This window comes from Meleagris gallopavo, chromosome 1 (assembly GCF_905368555.1).
Source record: "Meleagris gallopavo chromosome 1, MGAL_WU_HG_1.1, whole genome shotgun sequence".
NCBI classification, from domain to species: Eukaryota; Metazoa; Chordata; class Aves; order Galliformes; family Phasianidae; genus Meleagris; species Meleagris gallopavo.
This window is the reverse complement of record NC_139404.1, coordinates 995,332-1,011,862: the sequence shown is the minus strand read 5'-3', so window position 1 is coordinate 1,011,862 and position 16,531 is coordinate 995,332. Positions and strand designations below refer to the sequence as shown.

Here is a 16,531-nt window from a genome sequence, read left to right as displayed (position 1 = left end):
TTTTTTGAGGAGAAAGAAGTTGTTTTTTGAGGAAAAAAAGTCAGGTTTTAAGGGGGAAGTTGCCTTTTTCGGGAGAAAATGTTCATTTTTGGAAGGAAAGATTTTTTTTTGAGGGTGAAAGTTGCTTTTTGGGGAAAGATAGTTGGTTTTCTGAAGAAAGAAATAAGTTCTGGCAAGGAAAGCTGTTTCTTTGGGAAGGAAAGTTGAATTTTGAGGCAAAAAAAAGATGAGTTAGGGGAAAAAAAGAGTTATTTTTTTAGGGGAAAAAATGTCAGTTTTTGAATGGAAGTTGTTTTTGAGGGAGAAAGTTGCTTTTGGAGCACAGTTACTATCTGAGAGGAGAACATTACTGGTGTGGAGGGCACTTGTTCCCAAGTGTACCTAGTGTACCATGTTGTCTCAAATGTCCCCAGCCTCCCCATTATCTCCAGTTGTCCCCCATTGTCCCCAGCATCCTCGAGTGTCCCCAGGTGTCCCTGTCTGAAGCAGAATCACCACCATTCGCACTCCAGTGTCACCACCGTGCCAGCACCACCACATCGATGTCACCGCGTGACCACCACAGGGACACTCAGGTGGTTCCCAACCCATGGAGCTGCCATCAGGTGTGCCACCAGAGTGTCCCCAGCCCTCCCACAGCACCAAGGGACAGGACTGGTATCCCATAGGGCCACCCATCACCTCCACGTGTCCCCCATCACACCCATGGGGCCACAGATGAGGATGGGGTGTGGGCAGGGATGGGAATGGGGACACCAATGGGAATGGAACAGGCAAGGTGGCGGTGATAGTGGAGGTGGGGGTGGAGCCTGTACGAGGGGCGTGGCCTAAATGGGGGCGTGGCCTGGGACCATGCCCTGAGTGCATTCGCTGTTGGGTGGGAGTGTGACAGGGAGCGTGGCTCAGGCTGGGGGCGTGTCCGCGGAGCTCCAGTGATGAATGCAGGCGGTGGCAGCGGCGGAGCTTTATTGTATTGGTGGGGACACGCGCGGGGATCCCGCGGGGCTCAGTCTTCTGGGCTCTTCGGGGCTCCCATGGGCACCGCCGCACTGTTCCTGTTCCCCTCTATTGCTGCAGGGTCCTGGGCTGTAACCACAGGGAGATGGAGTCTGTGCCGCACAGCACCTCCATTCCCATCCCCATCTCCCTAACCCCATCCCCCCATCCCATCTTAGTCCCAACCCCACCTTCACACCACCCCGTCCCCATGTCCCCACCTGTTCTCCCGCAGCACCGCTTCCAACACCGACACACCACCACTACCACGATGGCCACGGCCACGAAGGCGGCAGTGAAGGCGCACACCAACACCACCGTATCCGGAGCTGACGTTTCAGGGTCTCCTACAACGTGATCCCAAATGAGGGGGACCCTGTGACCACATCCCACAGCCCTGGGAAACCCCAAAGGTGCCAAAGCCCCATAGGAGCCCCATAGCTTCCTGATGGGGACATGGGGTGGGGGATGGGGACACCACAACAATGTGACATGGCAGGGGATGGGGATATCCCAGTAATGGGACATGGACAGGGGATGGAGATATCCCATGGACAGGTGACAGGGACACTCCAAGGATGGGACATGGTGAGCAGGAGGATCCCATTAGACCCCAATGGATAATGAATGGTATTGGGGACCTCATGATATGGGGACACTCACGTGGCACCGCTGTCGTCACCCCAGAGCCCATGGGGAACACAGGGGAGTGGGTGGCCATGGTGAGGAGTGGGGTCAGTGTCCAGAGTGCTGTGATGGGGACCGGTGCTGTCTTGTTCCTTGTCTGGGGGGCACGGGGTGTCACTGTTCCCAGCCCTGCCCCGACCGCATCTCCAGTGCTGTCCCTGAGCTCCCATAACAACCGCCCCATTGGTGTCCCCAGGGTGGGCTGCGTGCATGGGAAGGGAGGGGGAATGGGAATGGACAGCTGGGGGCAGCTATAGGGCAAGAATTCAGGGTAACTACAGGGCAGACTGCGGGACAGGTATAGAGCTGGCTGTAGGGCAGCTATAGGGCATGTATGGAGTGGCTGTAGGGTGGACTGAGACATGGCTATAAGGCAAAGCAGGGCAGCTACAGACAGCTGTAAGATAACTATAGGATACGTGTAGTGTGGCTATATAGGGAATGAGTAGGGCAGCTATAGGACAGGGGTTCAGAGCACCTATAGGGCGGAGTGTGGGGCAGCCATAGAACATGCTGTAGGGCAGCTATAGGGTAAAGGCTCAGGGCAGCTATAGGTTGGAGTGGAGAGTATCTATAGGGTGGACAGTGATGCAGCTATAAAGTGGGTAGTGATGCAGCTATAGGGTGGGTAGTGATGCAACTCTAGGGCAGGGATCCAGGCTGCTTATGGGGCATGCTGTGGAGCCGCTATGGGGCAGGCTATGGGGTAGGATGCGTCCAGTACATCGCTGGGGGCAGCCCCACCAGAAGCAGCCCCCCCCCTCCCCAGACCCCCCACGCCCCTTTGCCGGGCAGCACGAGGTCCCGCCTCCCTTTGTCCCTATCCCACCCCCTCCCCAAATCCGGGGGTCCCCGCTCCCCTCACCGTAACGTCGCGGCGCCGCTCGGAGCAGCGGAACGGCTCCGGCACCGCCCGTTTGGCGCCGGTCCCGGTGATGCCACCGCTGCACCGGGCGGAGCCGTGGAGCGGAGCGGCGCTGCCAGGACCTGCCAGGGGCTGCCCCGCCCAGATGTGCCCCGCCCCGGCCAGATGTGACTCACCCAACTGTGCCCGTCCAGTTCGGGGGGGGGGGTTGGGAGGGGACACACGCATCCCCCGGCTCGGGTTGGGGGGCTTTGGGATCCCTTGCAGCCCAACCATTCTGTGATACATCATTTAAAAGGACCCTTTCAACACAACGATTCTTTGTTCTTTAAGGACATTTCCAACGCAGCCCAACCATTCGATGGTTCTGTCATCTTTAAAGACCCTTCCAACACAACCATCCCGTAGTTCTATGATCTTTAAGGACCCTTCCAACCCAACGCGTTTCCCATTAGGAAATGGGATCCCATTGGGATAATGGGACTCAGTTGGGGATAATGGGATCTTATGGGGGTTAATAGGATCCGACTAGGATAATAGGATCCCAGTGGGGTTAATGGAGTCCCATTGACATAATGAGATCCAACTGGGACAATGGATCGCAATGGGGATAATGGGATCCTACTGCAGTCAATGGGATCACGGAGTGGTTATAGGATCCCGCTGATATAATGGAATCACATCGGAAACAATGGGATCCCACTGGGATAATGGCATCCCACGAGGGATAATTGGGTCACAATGGGGTTAATGGGATCCAAATGGGATAATAGGATCCCAGCGTGGTTACAGCATCCCGCTGGCATAATGGGATCCTAGTGGCGTTAATGGGATCACAATGAGACAATGAAATCCCACGGCTTAACCGAGCCACCAGCTCTACCCTCTACTTCCGGTCCCCGCCACTTCCGGTCTGCGCTCCCGCCGCTCCTCGCCCCGCCCCTCTCCCCCCCAATGAGAATCCCCTTTGAGAGTCCCAGTAACCGGGAAACCCCGTTATGGCGCGGGGCGGAACTTTTGTGCTCAGCGTTTCAGTGGGGACCGCTCATCGCATTGCACCTCTGAGGCGGAACGTTGTTTCCGGGGGGGAGGGGGGCGCTATTCGCGTCGCACTGCCGAACCGGAAGTAGGCGCGGAACGCATTTCCGAGCGGGGCGGAACTTCCCGTTTCGGAGTTTCCGGGGGGACCGCATTCCGCGTCGCACCGCCGCGCTCCGGTACCGGCGCGGAGGCCCCGAAGATGGCGGCGGGAGGCGGAGGGCGGCGCTGAGCGCGGCGGCGCGGCCATGGAGGGCGGCGGGGCCCAGCCCAGCCTGCAGCTGGTGTACCAGGCCGTGCAGGCCCTCTACCACGACCCCGACCCCAGCGGCAAGGAGCGGGCCAGCTGCTGGCTGGGCGAGCTGCAGCGCTCGGTGCGGGCCGCGGCGGGGCGGGGGTGGGGGAAGCACGTGGTGGGGGGTGGGGAGTTGGAGCTGGAGAGGCAACGGTTCTCGAAGGCGAGAGGGGTGGGGTGGTGTGGGGAGTGGCTCCGAGGTGGTTCCGGTGCTCCCCCAGGAATCTCTCGGTACCTGCCTAGGAGAGACTCAGTGCTCCCAGGAGTGTTCCGGACACCCCCCAGGAGGTCCCCGGTGCCCCCCAGGAGATCCTCTGTGCTCCTAGCATGGCCGTGATTCCCCTCGGGGCATCCCGGTGTCCTCCAGGACTTACTTCATTCCCCCTAGGAGGGTTCCTGGTGCTTCTAATACAGTTCTGGTGCCCCGCAGGGTGTCCCGATGCCCTCCAGGAGGTCCCTGGGGTTCTTGGTATGGCTCTGATGGCCCGAGGAGTGTCCTGGTGCCCTCCAAGAGTTTCCCAGTATCCACTAAGAGATCCCCAGTGCTCCTGGTACAGGCTTGGTGGTGCCTAGTGCTTCTGTGCTGTTCTCCAGGAATGTCGTGGTGACCCTAGGAGGTCCCCTGAGTTCCTGATACAATCTCAGTGCCCCCCAGGAGAACACTGGTGCTCCTGGAATGGCCCTGATACCGCCCAACAGGTCCTTGATTTACTTCTGTACACTCCAGTATCCCCAGGACACTCCCTCTGCTCCAAATATGGCTTTGGAGCCCCCCAAGAGTGTCCTGGTGCTCCTGGAATGGCCACGATTCCCCCTGAAGATCTACAGTTCCCCCCACGACATACCTAATGCTTCTGGTATGGATTTGGTGTCCCCCAGAGCTTCCCTTAGGAGTGTCCCAGTGACTACAGGAGGTCCACAGTGCCCCCCAGGTGCTCCTGGAGCGGCTGTGGTATCCCTCCAGGGTCAGGTGGCCGAGGCCATGCTGAGCTGGTGCCAAGATCTTGTCACCAGAATCCCGTTAGAGACCATCTCACATTAATTCTTCTCTGATGCTCCGGATTGGCAGCAATGGAGCTGTGCAGAAGTTGACCTGCAGAGCACGTGGGGCTGTGGGCTTTGGGGAGAAGATAAAAACTCAAATGCTTTCAGTGTTCTCCTGCCTCACGGATGTCCCATGGATGTAACCAAACTCCTAGTGAGCGTTTTGTGGCCGCTGCTGTGCGTAGAGCAGCGAACGTGGTTGTTTTTTTGTGGTGGTTTGGTGCAGTGTGGTTGTGCTTTGAGGTAGACTTTTGGCTTAGTGATAGGTGGGAGCCAGACAGGGCTCATGTTGATGGCTCATTCTGATACGGTGTTCCTTGGTTCTATTCCTAAAATTAATGAAATGAGAATAGTGTGGAAGTGGATAGTAGAAGTAGTACCTCTGAATTAACCTTAAAGAACTCCAGATCTGTCAATCAAAGCATGCTGGAAATAACATCTGGGTACTTCCCCAGACAGCAGCTGCATCAGAGCAACCGACCCCGTGTTCGGCACCGTGACACTGATCATCCCCACAGAGAAACCCTGCAGGTGGATGTGCCACCACAGAGTGGAGCACTGGGCTGAGCTCCTGCCTGAAACAGGGATGCGAAATCATGGGATCGTTAAGGTTCTTCTTCAGATGCACTTTCAGCTCAGCTGTTGGGATTCATCTCTGAAAGTTGGGTGCACTCTGAGAGCAGCGTTTCTCTTTGCTAGGGTGGTGGTCTTTGTTAGGGTCTTGGTCTTCATTTGAATGGTGGTCTTTGGCAGCTGTCTTTGTTTGGCATTGGTCTTTGTTTGGGTGGTGATCTTCGTTAGGGCCTTGGTCGTTGTTGGGCTGCCCATCTTTATTGTTGGGGTGCTTCTCATCCCCTTCAACACCCATCTTCAGCGCCAGAGTTGGCCTTCCGGGTTGTGCTCCTCTTGCTGTTCAGGTTTTGCAGCCCAAAGACATTTTTGAAGCCCAGGGTGGGATCAGGAAGTGAAAGAAATCCTCACACAGGCTCTGGGATGATGTGGATCGGTGATGGAGCCGAGTCTGGGGAAAGGGAGGAGTGAGCCTTGATTTTCAATATGCAGTTGGGGGTTTAGGTTTAGGGTTAGGATTTTAGGTTTAGCATTAGAGTTAGCATTTTAGGATTAGTGTGTTTTAGGAGTTAGTGTGTGAGGGTTGGCATTGAGAAGGTTTGGAACAAGGTGGGCTTAAGGCCCCTTCCACCCCAAACCACTGAGGGGCTGCAGGGCCCACCTAGCCTGAACCATTCTCCAATTCCTTGATGGATCAACCGCTTTCCAGCCTCACTTCCCATCAGCCAAACCTTTGGGACTGTGTCTGGTGCATGCAGCAATGGGAAACGTGATCCAGGGAGCTGTTGGGGCTGAGGGAAAGAAAGGTGGATTTCAGAGGAACGAAGTATTACTTTTTAAGCAATTTCACTGAAATGAAAACTGGCATTCCAGTTGAGTGCCACTATCAGCCTCAGCCCCGTGGTCCAGTGTTCAGTAGCCCAATATTTGGTGATGAGGAGCTCACTGTAGCGCTAACAGTGTTGGCGCAGGGGATGAGGAAGTGTGTTTGCATCTTTAGGAACCTCCCTTCACCCACAGGTGCACGCCTGGGAGATCTCAGACCAGCTCCTGCAGATCCGGCAGGATGTGGAGTCGTGCTACTTTGCAGCACAGACGATGAAGATGAAGATCCAGACCTCATTCTACGAGCTCCCCACCGACTCGCACGCATCCCTGCGTGATTCTTTGCTGTCTCACATCCAGAACTTGAAGGACCTCTCACCGGTCATCGTCACCCAGGTAGAGGGAGGCTCTGGGACTGCTTCCAGTGGGGTTAGGGCTTCCCCTGGAGTGGGTACTGCTGATTTTTTCCACCAGAGCTCTTTTCAAAGGTCTCTTTGGCTGCTTTTCCTCCATCGTAGAGCAAGAAGAGAGGAGAACACTGGTGCCATGCTGCCAGGCATAGGATGCTATTCCCTGTCTCCATTTGATAACTGTATTTAAACTGATCAATGCTTTGTCCCCGTTGATTTGATTTCTGTATCCCCTGTGGACACTGTTGTGTTCTGGGAAACCCCTCCCATCCCATTATCCCAAATCTCAGCAGTGCTGTGCGGTCCGGCCAAGGCTTTAAATAACCCAGCACCAAGCATGGGGCACCGAGCCTGCATCAGCCACACAGCAGGGCAATTGGGATGCCAAACCTGAGCTCATTTTTCCTCCAGTACTATTGGAACACAGACAGCAAACTGGAGGAAGGGAGTCTGTAGAGCTCCTCCTGCCAGCTGGCTAGGAATGCCCCTCCAGAACTGAGGTGGAGATGCTTGGTGAGATGGGATGGCTGTGAGCAGAGGGGACATTGCTATTGTGGCTTTACCACAAACACCCCTGAATGAGGGACTTTTGAGGGTTTTGCACCTCCACTCCAAGCTGTGTTTTCTCTCCTTTCCAGCTCGCTTTAGCAATAGCAGACCTCGCCCTGCAGATGGCTTCTTGGAAGGGCTGTGTGCAGACGCTGGTCGAAAAGTAAGTGATGGTTGTGTTTGTTAGTGGGTAGACCCATGAGATCCGAAAAGACACGTGGCAGAAAATGGGGCAGCAATGGGGGTGTTTCCGTGGCTCGGTCAGTAATGAGGAGCTTCTGAGATCGCCTCCAAATAGAGGTGGAATTCCCATCCATCTCTCCATGCGTGACAGCATTTAGGATTTCCACATCTGCTTTTCTGTCCCCTGCCCACGTGCTCTCCATGCTCCGTTTGCTTCCAGGTACAGCAATGATGTCACCTCACTGCCCTTCCTGCTGGAAATCCTCACGGTGCTGCCCGAGGAGGTGCACAGCCGCTCGCTGCGCATCGGGGCCAACCGCCGCACCGAGATCATCGAAGACTTGGCCTACTACTCCAGCACTGTTGTCTCACTGCTGGTAAGGGCATGTGCAGCAGTACGATCTCCATTGGGTCTCCTCCTGATGCAGTTTCCCTTCCACCCCAAACAGTTCTGGGATCTGTTGGTCCCTTTCACCCCAAACCCTGCTGGGATTGGAAGTCCCTTCCACTCAGACAGTTCTGGGATTGGAGATCCTTTCCACACCAAACCATTCCGGGATGGAAGGTCCCCTTCACCCCAAACCGTTGTGGGATTGAGGTCCCTTCTACCCCAAACCAGTCTGGGATGGAAGGTCCCCTTCTCCCCAAACCATAGTAGGATTGGAGGTCCCTTCCACACCAAACCATTCTGGGATGGAAGGTCCCCTTCTCCCCAAACCATAGTAGGATTGGAGGTCCCTTCTACCCCAAACCAGTCTGGGATGGAAGGTTCCCTTTACCCCTTCAAACCACTGTAGGATTGAAGGTCCCAAACCATTCACCAATTTGTCTTCTGGCTCTCAGTGTTTGAGTACAGATAATCCTTAATCTCATGACTGTGGGTCCAGCGATGGGCTGGACAGAAGTGCAAAATCTGCCTTTGGAATTTATGAACCCAGTGAGGATCTCTGGGAGCCCAGCCTGGTCTTTTGGGTGCCTTAGGATCCTAGAGTCATCAAACCATGAAATACCTCAAGTTGGAAGGGACCTGTGAGCATTGTTGAGTCCAACTCCTGGCTTTGCTTGGCACCACCCAAAACCCAAACCCTGCATCCCTTGGGGGATGTGAAGGTCACCCTGCAGAGTCTCCAGGATGGATGTCTTTCCCAACCTCATTTTCCCAAATCGTGTGTGCTGTAAGTGGTTCTTGTTTTGCTGTAGATGACATGTGTGGAGAAAGCAGGCAACGATGAGAAGATGCTCATCAAAATCTTCCGGTGCCTGGGGAGCTGGTTCAACCTGGGAGTCCTGGACAGCACCTTCATGGCCAACAGCAAGCTGCTGTCACTCCTTTTTGAGGTGCTGGTGAGTATCCCTGTTGCTGAGGTGCTCTTAAATCCATCTGATGCTGCTTCTCTGCCTACAGCTCCATCCCCTGTGTTGGGTGGGAATGCTCTGGGCTCCCAATTTTTGGGATTGGCGTGGCTGAGGAATGCCGTTTCCAGCCTGTCTGGGGGTCACCACCATGGCCAAGTTTGCACCTTGGTCATTGTTTTGCCATCGTCATGGATCGAAGTTTCAAGGTTGCTTTTGGTTTTAGGAGTTGTCTGTATTCCTTGGGAAGGAGAAATATGCATTTTTTTGGTCTGTATTTTTCTTTGAACAAACTGCATTTGCTTAGCACGGAAATCGATGCTGAAAATCCTCCAGGTTTTCAGCAGAAAATTTAATTCTCTTGCTGACACTTTTACTGCTTAATTCCAAAAGAGTTTCTGTGCTTTTATGCACGTGGCAGAGCACCAGCAGCAAAGGGATTCTGACGTTTTCTAGAGCTGCAGCCCCATGTTGTATCACTTCCTCCCCTCGTTAACAGGAAGCTCATTTGCATCTGTTCCGTGGTGCAAATTAAACAAATGACGAAACAAGCGCTCCTCTCAGCAGGAGAAGGAGCAGACAACACTCATGCTGCAGAAATGCATGTCCTGCAGTGCTCTGGGCTGCCCCGTGTGCCAACATAACTTATAGATCTGTCTGATTCCCCCGAAACTATCCTCCCTTTTTCCTCTTCCTCCTTCTTGCAGCAACAAGACAAGACTTCCTCCAACCTGCATGAGGCCGCCTCGGACTGCGTCTGCTCGGCGCTCTACGCCATTGAGAATGTGGAGACCAACTTGCCCCTGGCCCTGCAGCTCTTCCAGGGGGTCCTTACACTCGAGAGTGCCTACCACATGGCCGTGGCACGGGAGGACCTGGACAAGTGAGTGACCGTGGCTGGAGCAGCAGGAGTTGGCTGCTGTGCTCTCTGATGCGGTTATTTTGAGGATTTGCTGCATCTGGGTTTTTCCGTCCTTTCTCACCTTTGTGTCCTGTCCGTGGTTCTGTGATTCCAAAAATCTCCTCCCTCTGTTCTGAGTTCAAAGCAGCTGAGTTGCTCATATTTGAAGATGTTTCTCCAAAGCAAAAGGCACCTGAAACTGTTAGGGATCTCGAATCCACTGGGTATCCCAACATAACAACGGAATCCCAAACCCACTGGGAATCCCAGCGCAACAAGAAGATCCTGAAACCGTTGAAGATCTCAACCCACTGGGGATCCCAACACAACAAGAAGATCCCAAAACTGTTAGAGATTTCAAACCCATTGAGGATCCCAAAACAGGATCTGGAAACCACTGGAGATCCCAACACAAAAAGATCCCAAACTCATGGGGGATCTAAATTCAGCAAGAAGCACTCGAAGCTGTTCGGGATCCCAACAGGATCACAACAACAGGAAGATCCCAAACCCATGGGGAGTTCAGTGCAGTGAGAAGCACCTGAAGCTGTTGGGGATTTAAATGCAAGGAGAAGCACTTGAAGCTGCTGGGGATCCCAAGCCAATGGGAAATCCCAACACAACAAGAAGATCCCAAGCCCTATGAGGTTCATAACAAGAAGCCCCCGAACCCCTCTAGGAATCCCAATCCAAGAAGATCCCATGCCCACTGGAGATTCCAACTCAACAAGAAGATCCCAACCCTTTTTCTCACCTTTCTTTTCTTCCCATGGTTCTATGGTTTCCAAACATCTCCCCACATTTTGAACTTGAAGGCTTGAAGCAACACAGCAGGGACAGGGACAGAGCCAGGTCACAAATCCAAAATCTCCTTCATAGACTGGTTTGGGGTAGAAGGGGCCTTCAATCTCAGAAGAGTTTGAGGTGGAAAAAATCTTCCATTCCAGAGTGTCAGGGATTATGCATTTACCTTTTTTATTTTGGGGATTATTGCTTCTTCCAGGAGCATATTGGGTTGGTTTATAACATAGTCGTGTGTTTTTCCTTGGGTTCATCGCTCCTTCCTTGGGCTGGTTTGTTGAGGATAATTGATAATTGTGTTTGTTTGGGATGATTGTTCCTTCCTGGAGCACTTTGGGTTAATTTGTCTTTGGGCTCATGCGGGATTTGGGGTTAATTTGGGACCATTGCTCCTTCCTGGAGCACTTTGAGTTGGTTGTGTCGATGGACGCTCGAACAGTTGGTGGCATCCCATGGTCTGAAATGGGTTCTGGGACACATTACCCTCACTGCCCACTCCATGCTCCCCATGGACCATCTCCCCTGACCCACACTTTGCCTTTTCCTCCCCAGGGTGCTCAACTACTGCCGTGTGTTTACCGAACTCTGCGAGACCTTCCTGGACAAGATTGTCTGCACGCCGGGCCAGGGGCTGGGCGACCTGCGGACGCTGGAGCTGCTGCTGATCTGTGCAGGGCACCCACAGTACGAGGTGTGCACGGGGTCCCTCATCTTCTCCATTGGTTGTCCTTGTGAAGAGAGCTCCAGCCTCCTCATGGCCACCCTTTAAATCCTGGGGGTGCTGCGATGAGGTCTCGCTGAGCCTCGTCTTCTCCAGGATGATGAGACCCAACTCCTGTCCTTTCTTAGAGAGCAGATTCATCCTGGCCTTCCTTTTGGGGCAGGTCATTCAGCTCATGCCATCCTTCTTGTAGAGCAGGTCACTTCTATCTCATCCTGTCTTTCTTGTAGGGTAGGTCACTCCTCCATCCCATCTCATCCCATCCTTCTTGTAGGGGGCAAATTTTAGATGACCTCCGAGTTTAAAACCCTTTTTTAATTGTCAAGGAGCTTGATGAAGCTGTAAGAACCACTCAGTGTTTTGCTGTGAGTGGAAGAAGCAGCATTGCCGATAGAAATCCACAATCCCATAAACCCTCAGAGACCCTGTATGGGAAGCCCTGCAGGCAGTGTTGATAACAAACCCTGAATTTCTCTCCTCGCTTCCCATCCAGGTGGTCGAAATCTCCTTTAACTTCTGGTACCGCCTGGGGGAGCACCTGTACAAGACAGAGGATGCCGTCATCCACAGCATCTTCAAAGCCTACATCCAACGCCTGCTGCACGCCCTGGCCCGGCACTGCCAGCTCGACTCAGACCACGTAAGGCCACATTTTTTGTGTCATTTTCTGTCTTCCTCTTGCTGCGTTTCCTCTGGTCCCCATCCCACTTCCCTGCAGTATTTCCCACATTGAGACACGCTCCGCTGTGTCCTCCCAGAGGTGTTTCTGCTGGGACATGCCTTGTTGGAGGCTGGGGGCTCCTCCTCCCTTCCCACCCTTCTTCCTCTCTCCCATTTTGTTCTCCTCATCCCCTCTATCCCAGGAGGGTGTCCCAGAGGAGACAGATGACTTCGGCGAGTTCCGGATGCGCGTCTCAGACCTGGTCAAGGACCTCATCTTCCTGGTGGGCTCGGTGGAGTGCTTCGCACAGGTGGGTCTGCATTACCTCCCTGTGTCCTTAAACACGCAGACACAGATACAGGGTCCCAAAACAGTGGGCTCACTATTTTGGGGTGAGATGGGTGATTTTGGGGCTTATTTTCTTGGTTTGTTCTCTCCCTCTTGCAGCTCTATGCAACACTGAAAGACGGCAATCCACCCTGGGAGGTGACGGAGGCTGTCCTCTTCATCATGGCCTCCATCGCCAAGAGCGTTGACCAGTGAGTGGTGCTGGAGGTCTTTGTAGAGTTCATGGGTGTTATTTCCAAACTGGGGATCCTCTGTGATCCCGTTTCTGAAACTGGGAACATTCTGTAATTCCATTTCCAAACTGGGGAGTGCTTTGTGATTCCATTTCCGAACTGAAGAACAGATACATTTGGACTTCATTTCCAACTCAGGGTGCTCTCTGATTCCATTCCTGGGATATTCTGTGATTCTATCCCCAGTCCAGGATATATTGTTGTGCTATTCCCAAACTGGAGATGTTCTGTGACTGCGTTCCCAACCCAAGATGCTCTAATTCCCTTCTCAAATTGGGATTCCCTCCCCAAACTGGGACATTCTGTAACTACATTTCCAACCTAGGCTGCTGTGTGATTCTGTTCCCACTAGGGATGCTCCACATTTTGATGCCAACACTGGCTGCCTCCATGTGCAGGGGTATCTTTGTGGAGTCAGGGGGTCAGGACCCTGCTAATCCCTCTGCCTTGTCCTAAATCATCTTCCTCATCCTAATCCACCCACCTCATCCTGCAGGGAGAACAACCCGACACTGGTGGAGGTTCTGGAGGGAGTGGTCCGTCTCCCTGAGACGGTGCACACGGCCGTGCGCTACACCAGCATCGAGCTGGTGGGCGAGATGAGCGAAGTGGTGGACAGGAACCCACAGTTCCTGGGTCAGTCCCTCCCAGCGACCCCCTTCCTTGCTCCCTGCCCCACTCCCTGTACTCACCCCATGAGTTTTCCCCTTCCGCAGACCCTGTGCTGGGCTACCTGATGAAGGGACTGTGTGACCGGCGGTTGGCTTCAGCCGCAGCCAAGGCCATCCACAACATCTGCTCGGTGTGCCGTGACCACATGGCACAGCATTTCACCGGGCTGCTGGAGATTGCCCGCTCCCTCGACTCCTTCACGCTGTCCCCGGAGGCTGCAGTTGGGCTCCTCAAGGGTGAGTGAGGCAGGAGGGGGCCTTGACTGGGCCAAGTCAGGCTCTGGATGGGCTGCATCAATGGGCTGTGTCCAGTTGGTCAATAGGGCCGTGTTGGATGGTGGTCAATGGGGCAATATCCAGTTGGTCAATGGGGCCTCATTCAGTAATGGTCAGTGGGGCTGTGTCCATTTGTTCAAGGGGCCGTGTTGCATGGTGGTCAGTGGGCTGTGTCTAGTTGGTCCGTGGGGCCGTGTTGGATGGTGGTCAATGGGGCAACATCCGGTTGGTCAGTAGGGCCATGTTGGGTGGTGGTCAATGGGGCAACATCCAGTTGGTCAACAGGGCTTCATTGGGTAATGGTCCGTGGGGCCACATCCAGTTGGTCAATGGGGAAATGTTGCATGGTGATCAGTGAGATTATGTCCTGTTGGTCAGCAGGACCATGTTAGATGGCTGACAACCTACCAGAGGGGTAGGTTGGGGGTAAGGAAAAATTCCTGCTCTGGGAGGGTTGTGAAGCACTGAGATGGCAGCCCAGGGCAGGAGCTGAGTCCCCAGCCCTGGAGGGACTGAAGGGACTCATGGATGTGGTGCGTGGGGACGTGGCCCAGCAGTGGGCTGGGCAGTGCCAGATGAGTGGTGGGATACGATGCCCTTCAAGGTCTCCTCCAACCCACATGATGCCCTGGTACTGTGGGCTGTAGGAGGTGTCCCTGTCCTTGGCAGGGTTTGGGACTGTACGGTCTGTAGAGTCCCTTCCACCTCAAACGTTTGTGGGACTGGAGATCCCTTCCACCCCAAACAGTTTTGGGATTGGAGGTCTCTTCCACCCCAAACTGTTGTAGATGTGAAGGTCCATTCCACCCCAAACAGTTCTGGGACAGAAGGTCTGTTCCCTTCTTGCGGTGGGATCCCCAGTAGGCTCTGGTGCTTCTCACTCTGTTGGGATCTGCAGCGGATTTGGGATCTTCCTGCTGTATTGATGTACCTGATGGCTTCAGGTGCTTCTCACTGCATTGGGGTCCCTGATGCCTTGGGGTCCATCTTGCTTTGTAGGAACAATCTTAATAACAGGGCAGCCATGGGGCTTGTGCAGAGGGAGCTGCATGGAAGGAGTGTGTGCCTAAAGAGGCAAAATAGTGTTTTTCCACTCATGTTGCAATACAAACAGCGTTGGCTTTGCTGCCCCCCACCCCAAAACACCATCCCCTTCCTCACGAGGCTGTTTTAGGGTCGGACCCATGCCTTTGTCTTGCAGGGACAGCGTTGGTCCTCGCCAGGCTGCCCCTGGAGAAGATCTCTGAGTGCCTGAGCGAGCTGTGCGCCGTGCAAGTGCTCGCCCTGAAGAAGGTACAGCCTCAGCACCAGTCCCCAGATGGCAGTGACATTCTGTGACCATCCACCTGTGTGGTGCTGCCACTGGGGACACCACCACTGATTCCCCCTTTCCCCCTCGTGTCCCTTTTCTGCAGCTGCTCTCACAGGAGCCGAGCAACGGGCTCTCCTCCGACCCCACTGTGCCCCTGGATCGCCTCGCCGTCATCTTCAGGTCTGAGGTGTTCTTATCCATGTTGTGGTGCCATCCTGCTCCCGCTGTGTCCCAGTTGTGTCCCCATCATGTCCTGGTCATGTCCCCATTCCATCCTGGTTGTGTTTCCATCATATCCCAGTCATGTCTTTGACGTGTCCTACTCATGTCTTGGTCATGTCCCCATCCTATCCTGATTGTGTCCCTATCCTGTCTCATTCATGACCCAGTCTTGTCCCCATTCTGTCCTGGCTGTGTCCCTGTCTTATCCCCATCCTATTCCAGTAAAGTCAGTGTATTGTCCCAGTTGTGTTTGCATATTGTCTCTGTACTGTCCTGGTTGTGTCCCCATTCCATCCTAGTCATATCCCCGTGTTGTCCCTATCCTGTCCTCATCCTGTCACCATTCTGTCCCTGTCTTGTCCCTGTCCTGTCCCGATCATGCTGTTGTGTCCTCATTCTGTCTCATTTGTGTCCTATCGGAGGCACTTAACCCCACTCTGCTCCCGGCAGGCACACCAACCCCATTGTGGAGAACGGGCAGATCCACCCGTGCCAAAAAGTCATCCAGGAGGTGAGCGCGGGTTGGGACCTGGCAGCACCCCCTGCGGTGATGTGGGGTGCTGGGGGTCACCTGGACTTTCTGCCCCCAGATCTGGCCCGTGCTGTCTGAGACCCTGAACAAGCACAGCGCCGATAACCGCATCGTGGAGCGCTGCTGCCGCTGCCTGCGCTTCGCCGTGCGCTGCGTGGGGAAGGGCTCTGCTGCACTGCTGCAGCCCCTGGTCACACAGGTTGTGGGGGGAGCAAGGGGTGTATGGAACTGCAGCTGGGACTGGGGAGGGAGGGATGGGAACTGGGGTTGGGAAGAGAAGGGTTGAAACCAATGGGATTGGGATTGCGGAGGGATGAGTGGGAACTGGGATTGGGTTTGGGGAGGGAGGAGGGAAGCCAGTGAGATTGGGATTGGGAAGGGAGGGGTAGGGAACTGGGATCGGGACTGGGGAGGGAGGGAAGAAACCAAGTGGGATTGGAGGGAGTTGTGAGGGAAATGGGATTGGGAAGGGATAGGGGAAGGCAGATGGGATTGGGGAGGGTTGAGTGGGAATGGATTGGGATGAGGAGTGGAACTGGGGGGGAATAGGGGGAACTGGGATTTAGGGTTGGGGAGGAATGGGAGGGAAAGTTAATGGGGTTGGGATGGGATATATGGAACTGCATCTGGGATTAGGGAGGGATGTGGGAGTCTGAAGCTGGGATTGGGAAGGGATGCAGGGAACTTTCTGCGGTTGGAATGGGATGTGTGGAGTTTCAGCTGGAGTGGGGAAGGGATAAAACTGCACAGGTGGAACGGGAAAGGGGTGTGGGAAAGGAATGTATGGAGCTTCAGCTGGGATTGGGAAAGGATGGGGGAGACCAGCTGGGATTGGGAAGGAGCTGCAGTGGTGTGTGCCCCACAGATGGTGAGCGTGTACCGGGCGCACCAGCACTCGTGCTTCCTGTACCTGGGCAGCATCCTGGTGGATGAGTATGGGATGGAGGAGGGCTGTCGGCAGGGGCTGCTCGACATGCTGCAGGTGGGGCTCATCCCAGCCCCTTTCTGCAATTTCTGAACCCCAATCCCTGCCCCAAT

At 54.5% G+C, this 16,531-nt stretch overlaps 2 protein-coding genes across 2 annotated transcripts in view; one reads left to right on the top strand and one right to left on the bottom strand.

Moving 5' to 3' along the window:
* Positions 1 to 949: 949 nt before the first annotated feature.
* LOC146545170 (uncharacterized) lies at positions 950 to 2,791 on the bottom strand. Its single transcript, XM_085241671.1, has 4 exons — positions 2,549 to 2,791; positions 1,660 to 1,780; positions 1,218 to 1,343; positions 950 to 1,086 (listed from the first exon to the last, which is right to left on the bottom strand). The coding sequence occupies exons 1-4, from the start codon at positions 2,774 to 2,776 to the stop codon at positions 1,007 to 1,009; spliced, it is 555 nt and encodes a 184-aa protein (XP_085097797.1). The 5' UTR covers positions 2,777 to 2,791; the 3' UTR covers positions 950 to 1,006.
* Positions 2,792 to 3,681: 890 nt separating this feature from the next.
* TNPO3 (transportin 3) overlaps positions 3,682 to 16,531 on the top strand; it is a 19,256-nt gene continuing 6,406 nt past the window's right edge. Inside the window, exons 1-17 of the mRNA XM_085241378.1 lie at positions 3,682 to 3,960; positions 6,516 to 6,716; positions 7,369 to 7,442; positions 7,683 to 7,839; positions 8,663 to 8,806; positions 9,523 to 9,698; positions 11,070 to 11,208; positions 11,732 to 11,878; positions 12,102 to 12,209; positions 12,347 to 12,438; positions 12,977 to 13,116; positions 13,197 to 13,388; positions 14,629 to 14,720; positions 14,843 to 14,919; positions 15,412 to 15,472; positions 15,552 to 15,692; positions 16,359 to 16,475. Coding sequence (XP_085097504.1) covers positions 3,835 to 3,960; positions 6,516 to 6,716; positions 7,369 to 7,442; positions 7,683 to 7,839; positions 8,663 to 8,806; positions 9,523 to 9,698; positions 11,070 to 11,208; positions 11,732 to 11,878; positions 12,102 to 12,209; positions 12,347 to 12,438; positions 12,977 to 13,116; positions 13,197 to 13,388; positions 14,629 to 14,720; positions 14,843 to 14,919; positions 15,412 to 15,472; positions 15,552 to 15,692; positions 16,359 to 16,475 — 2,184 coding nt within the window. The 5' untranslated portion in view covers positions 3,682 to 3,834. The remainder of the gene's footprint in view (positions 3,961 to 6,515; positions 6,717 to 7,368; positions 7,443 to 7,682; positions 7,840 to 8,662; positions 8,807 to 9,522; positions 9,699 to 11,069; positions 11,209 to 11,731; positions 11,879 to 12,101; positions 12,210 to 12,346; positions 12,439 to 12,976; positions 13,117 to 13,196; positions 13,389 to 14,628; positions 14,721 to 14,842; positions 14,920 to 15,411; positions 15,473 to 15,551; positions 15,693 to 16,358; positions 16,476 to 16,531) is intronic.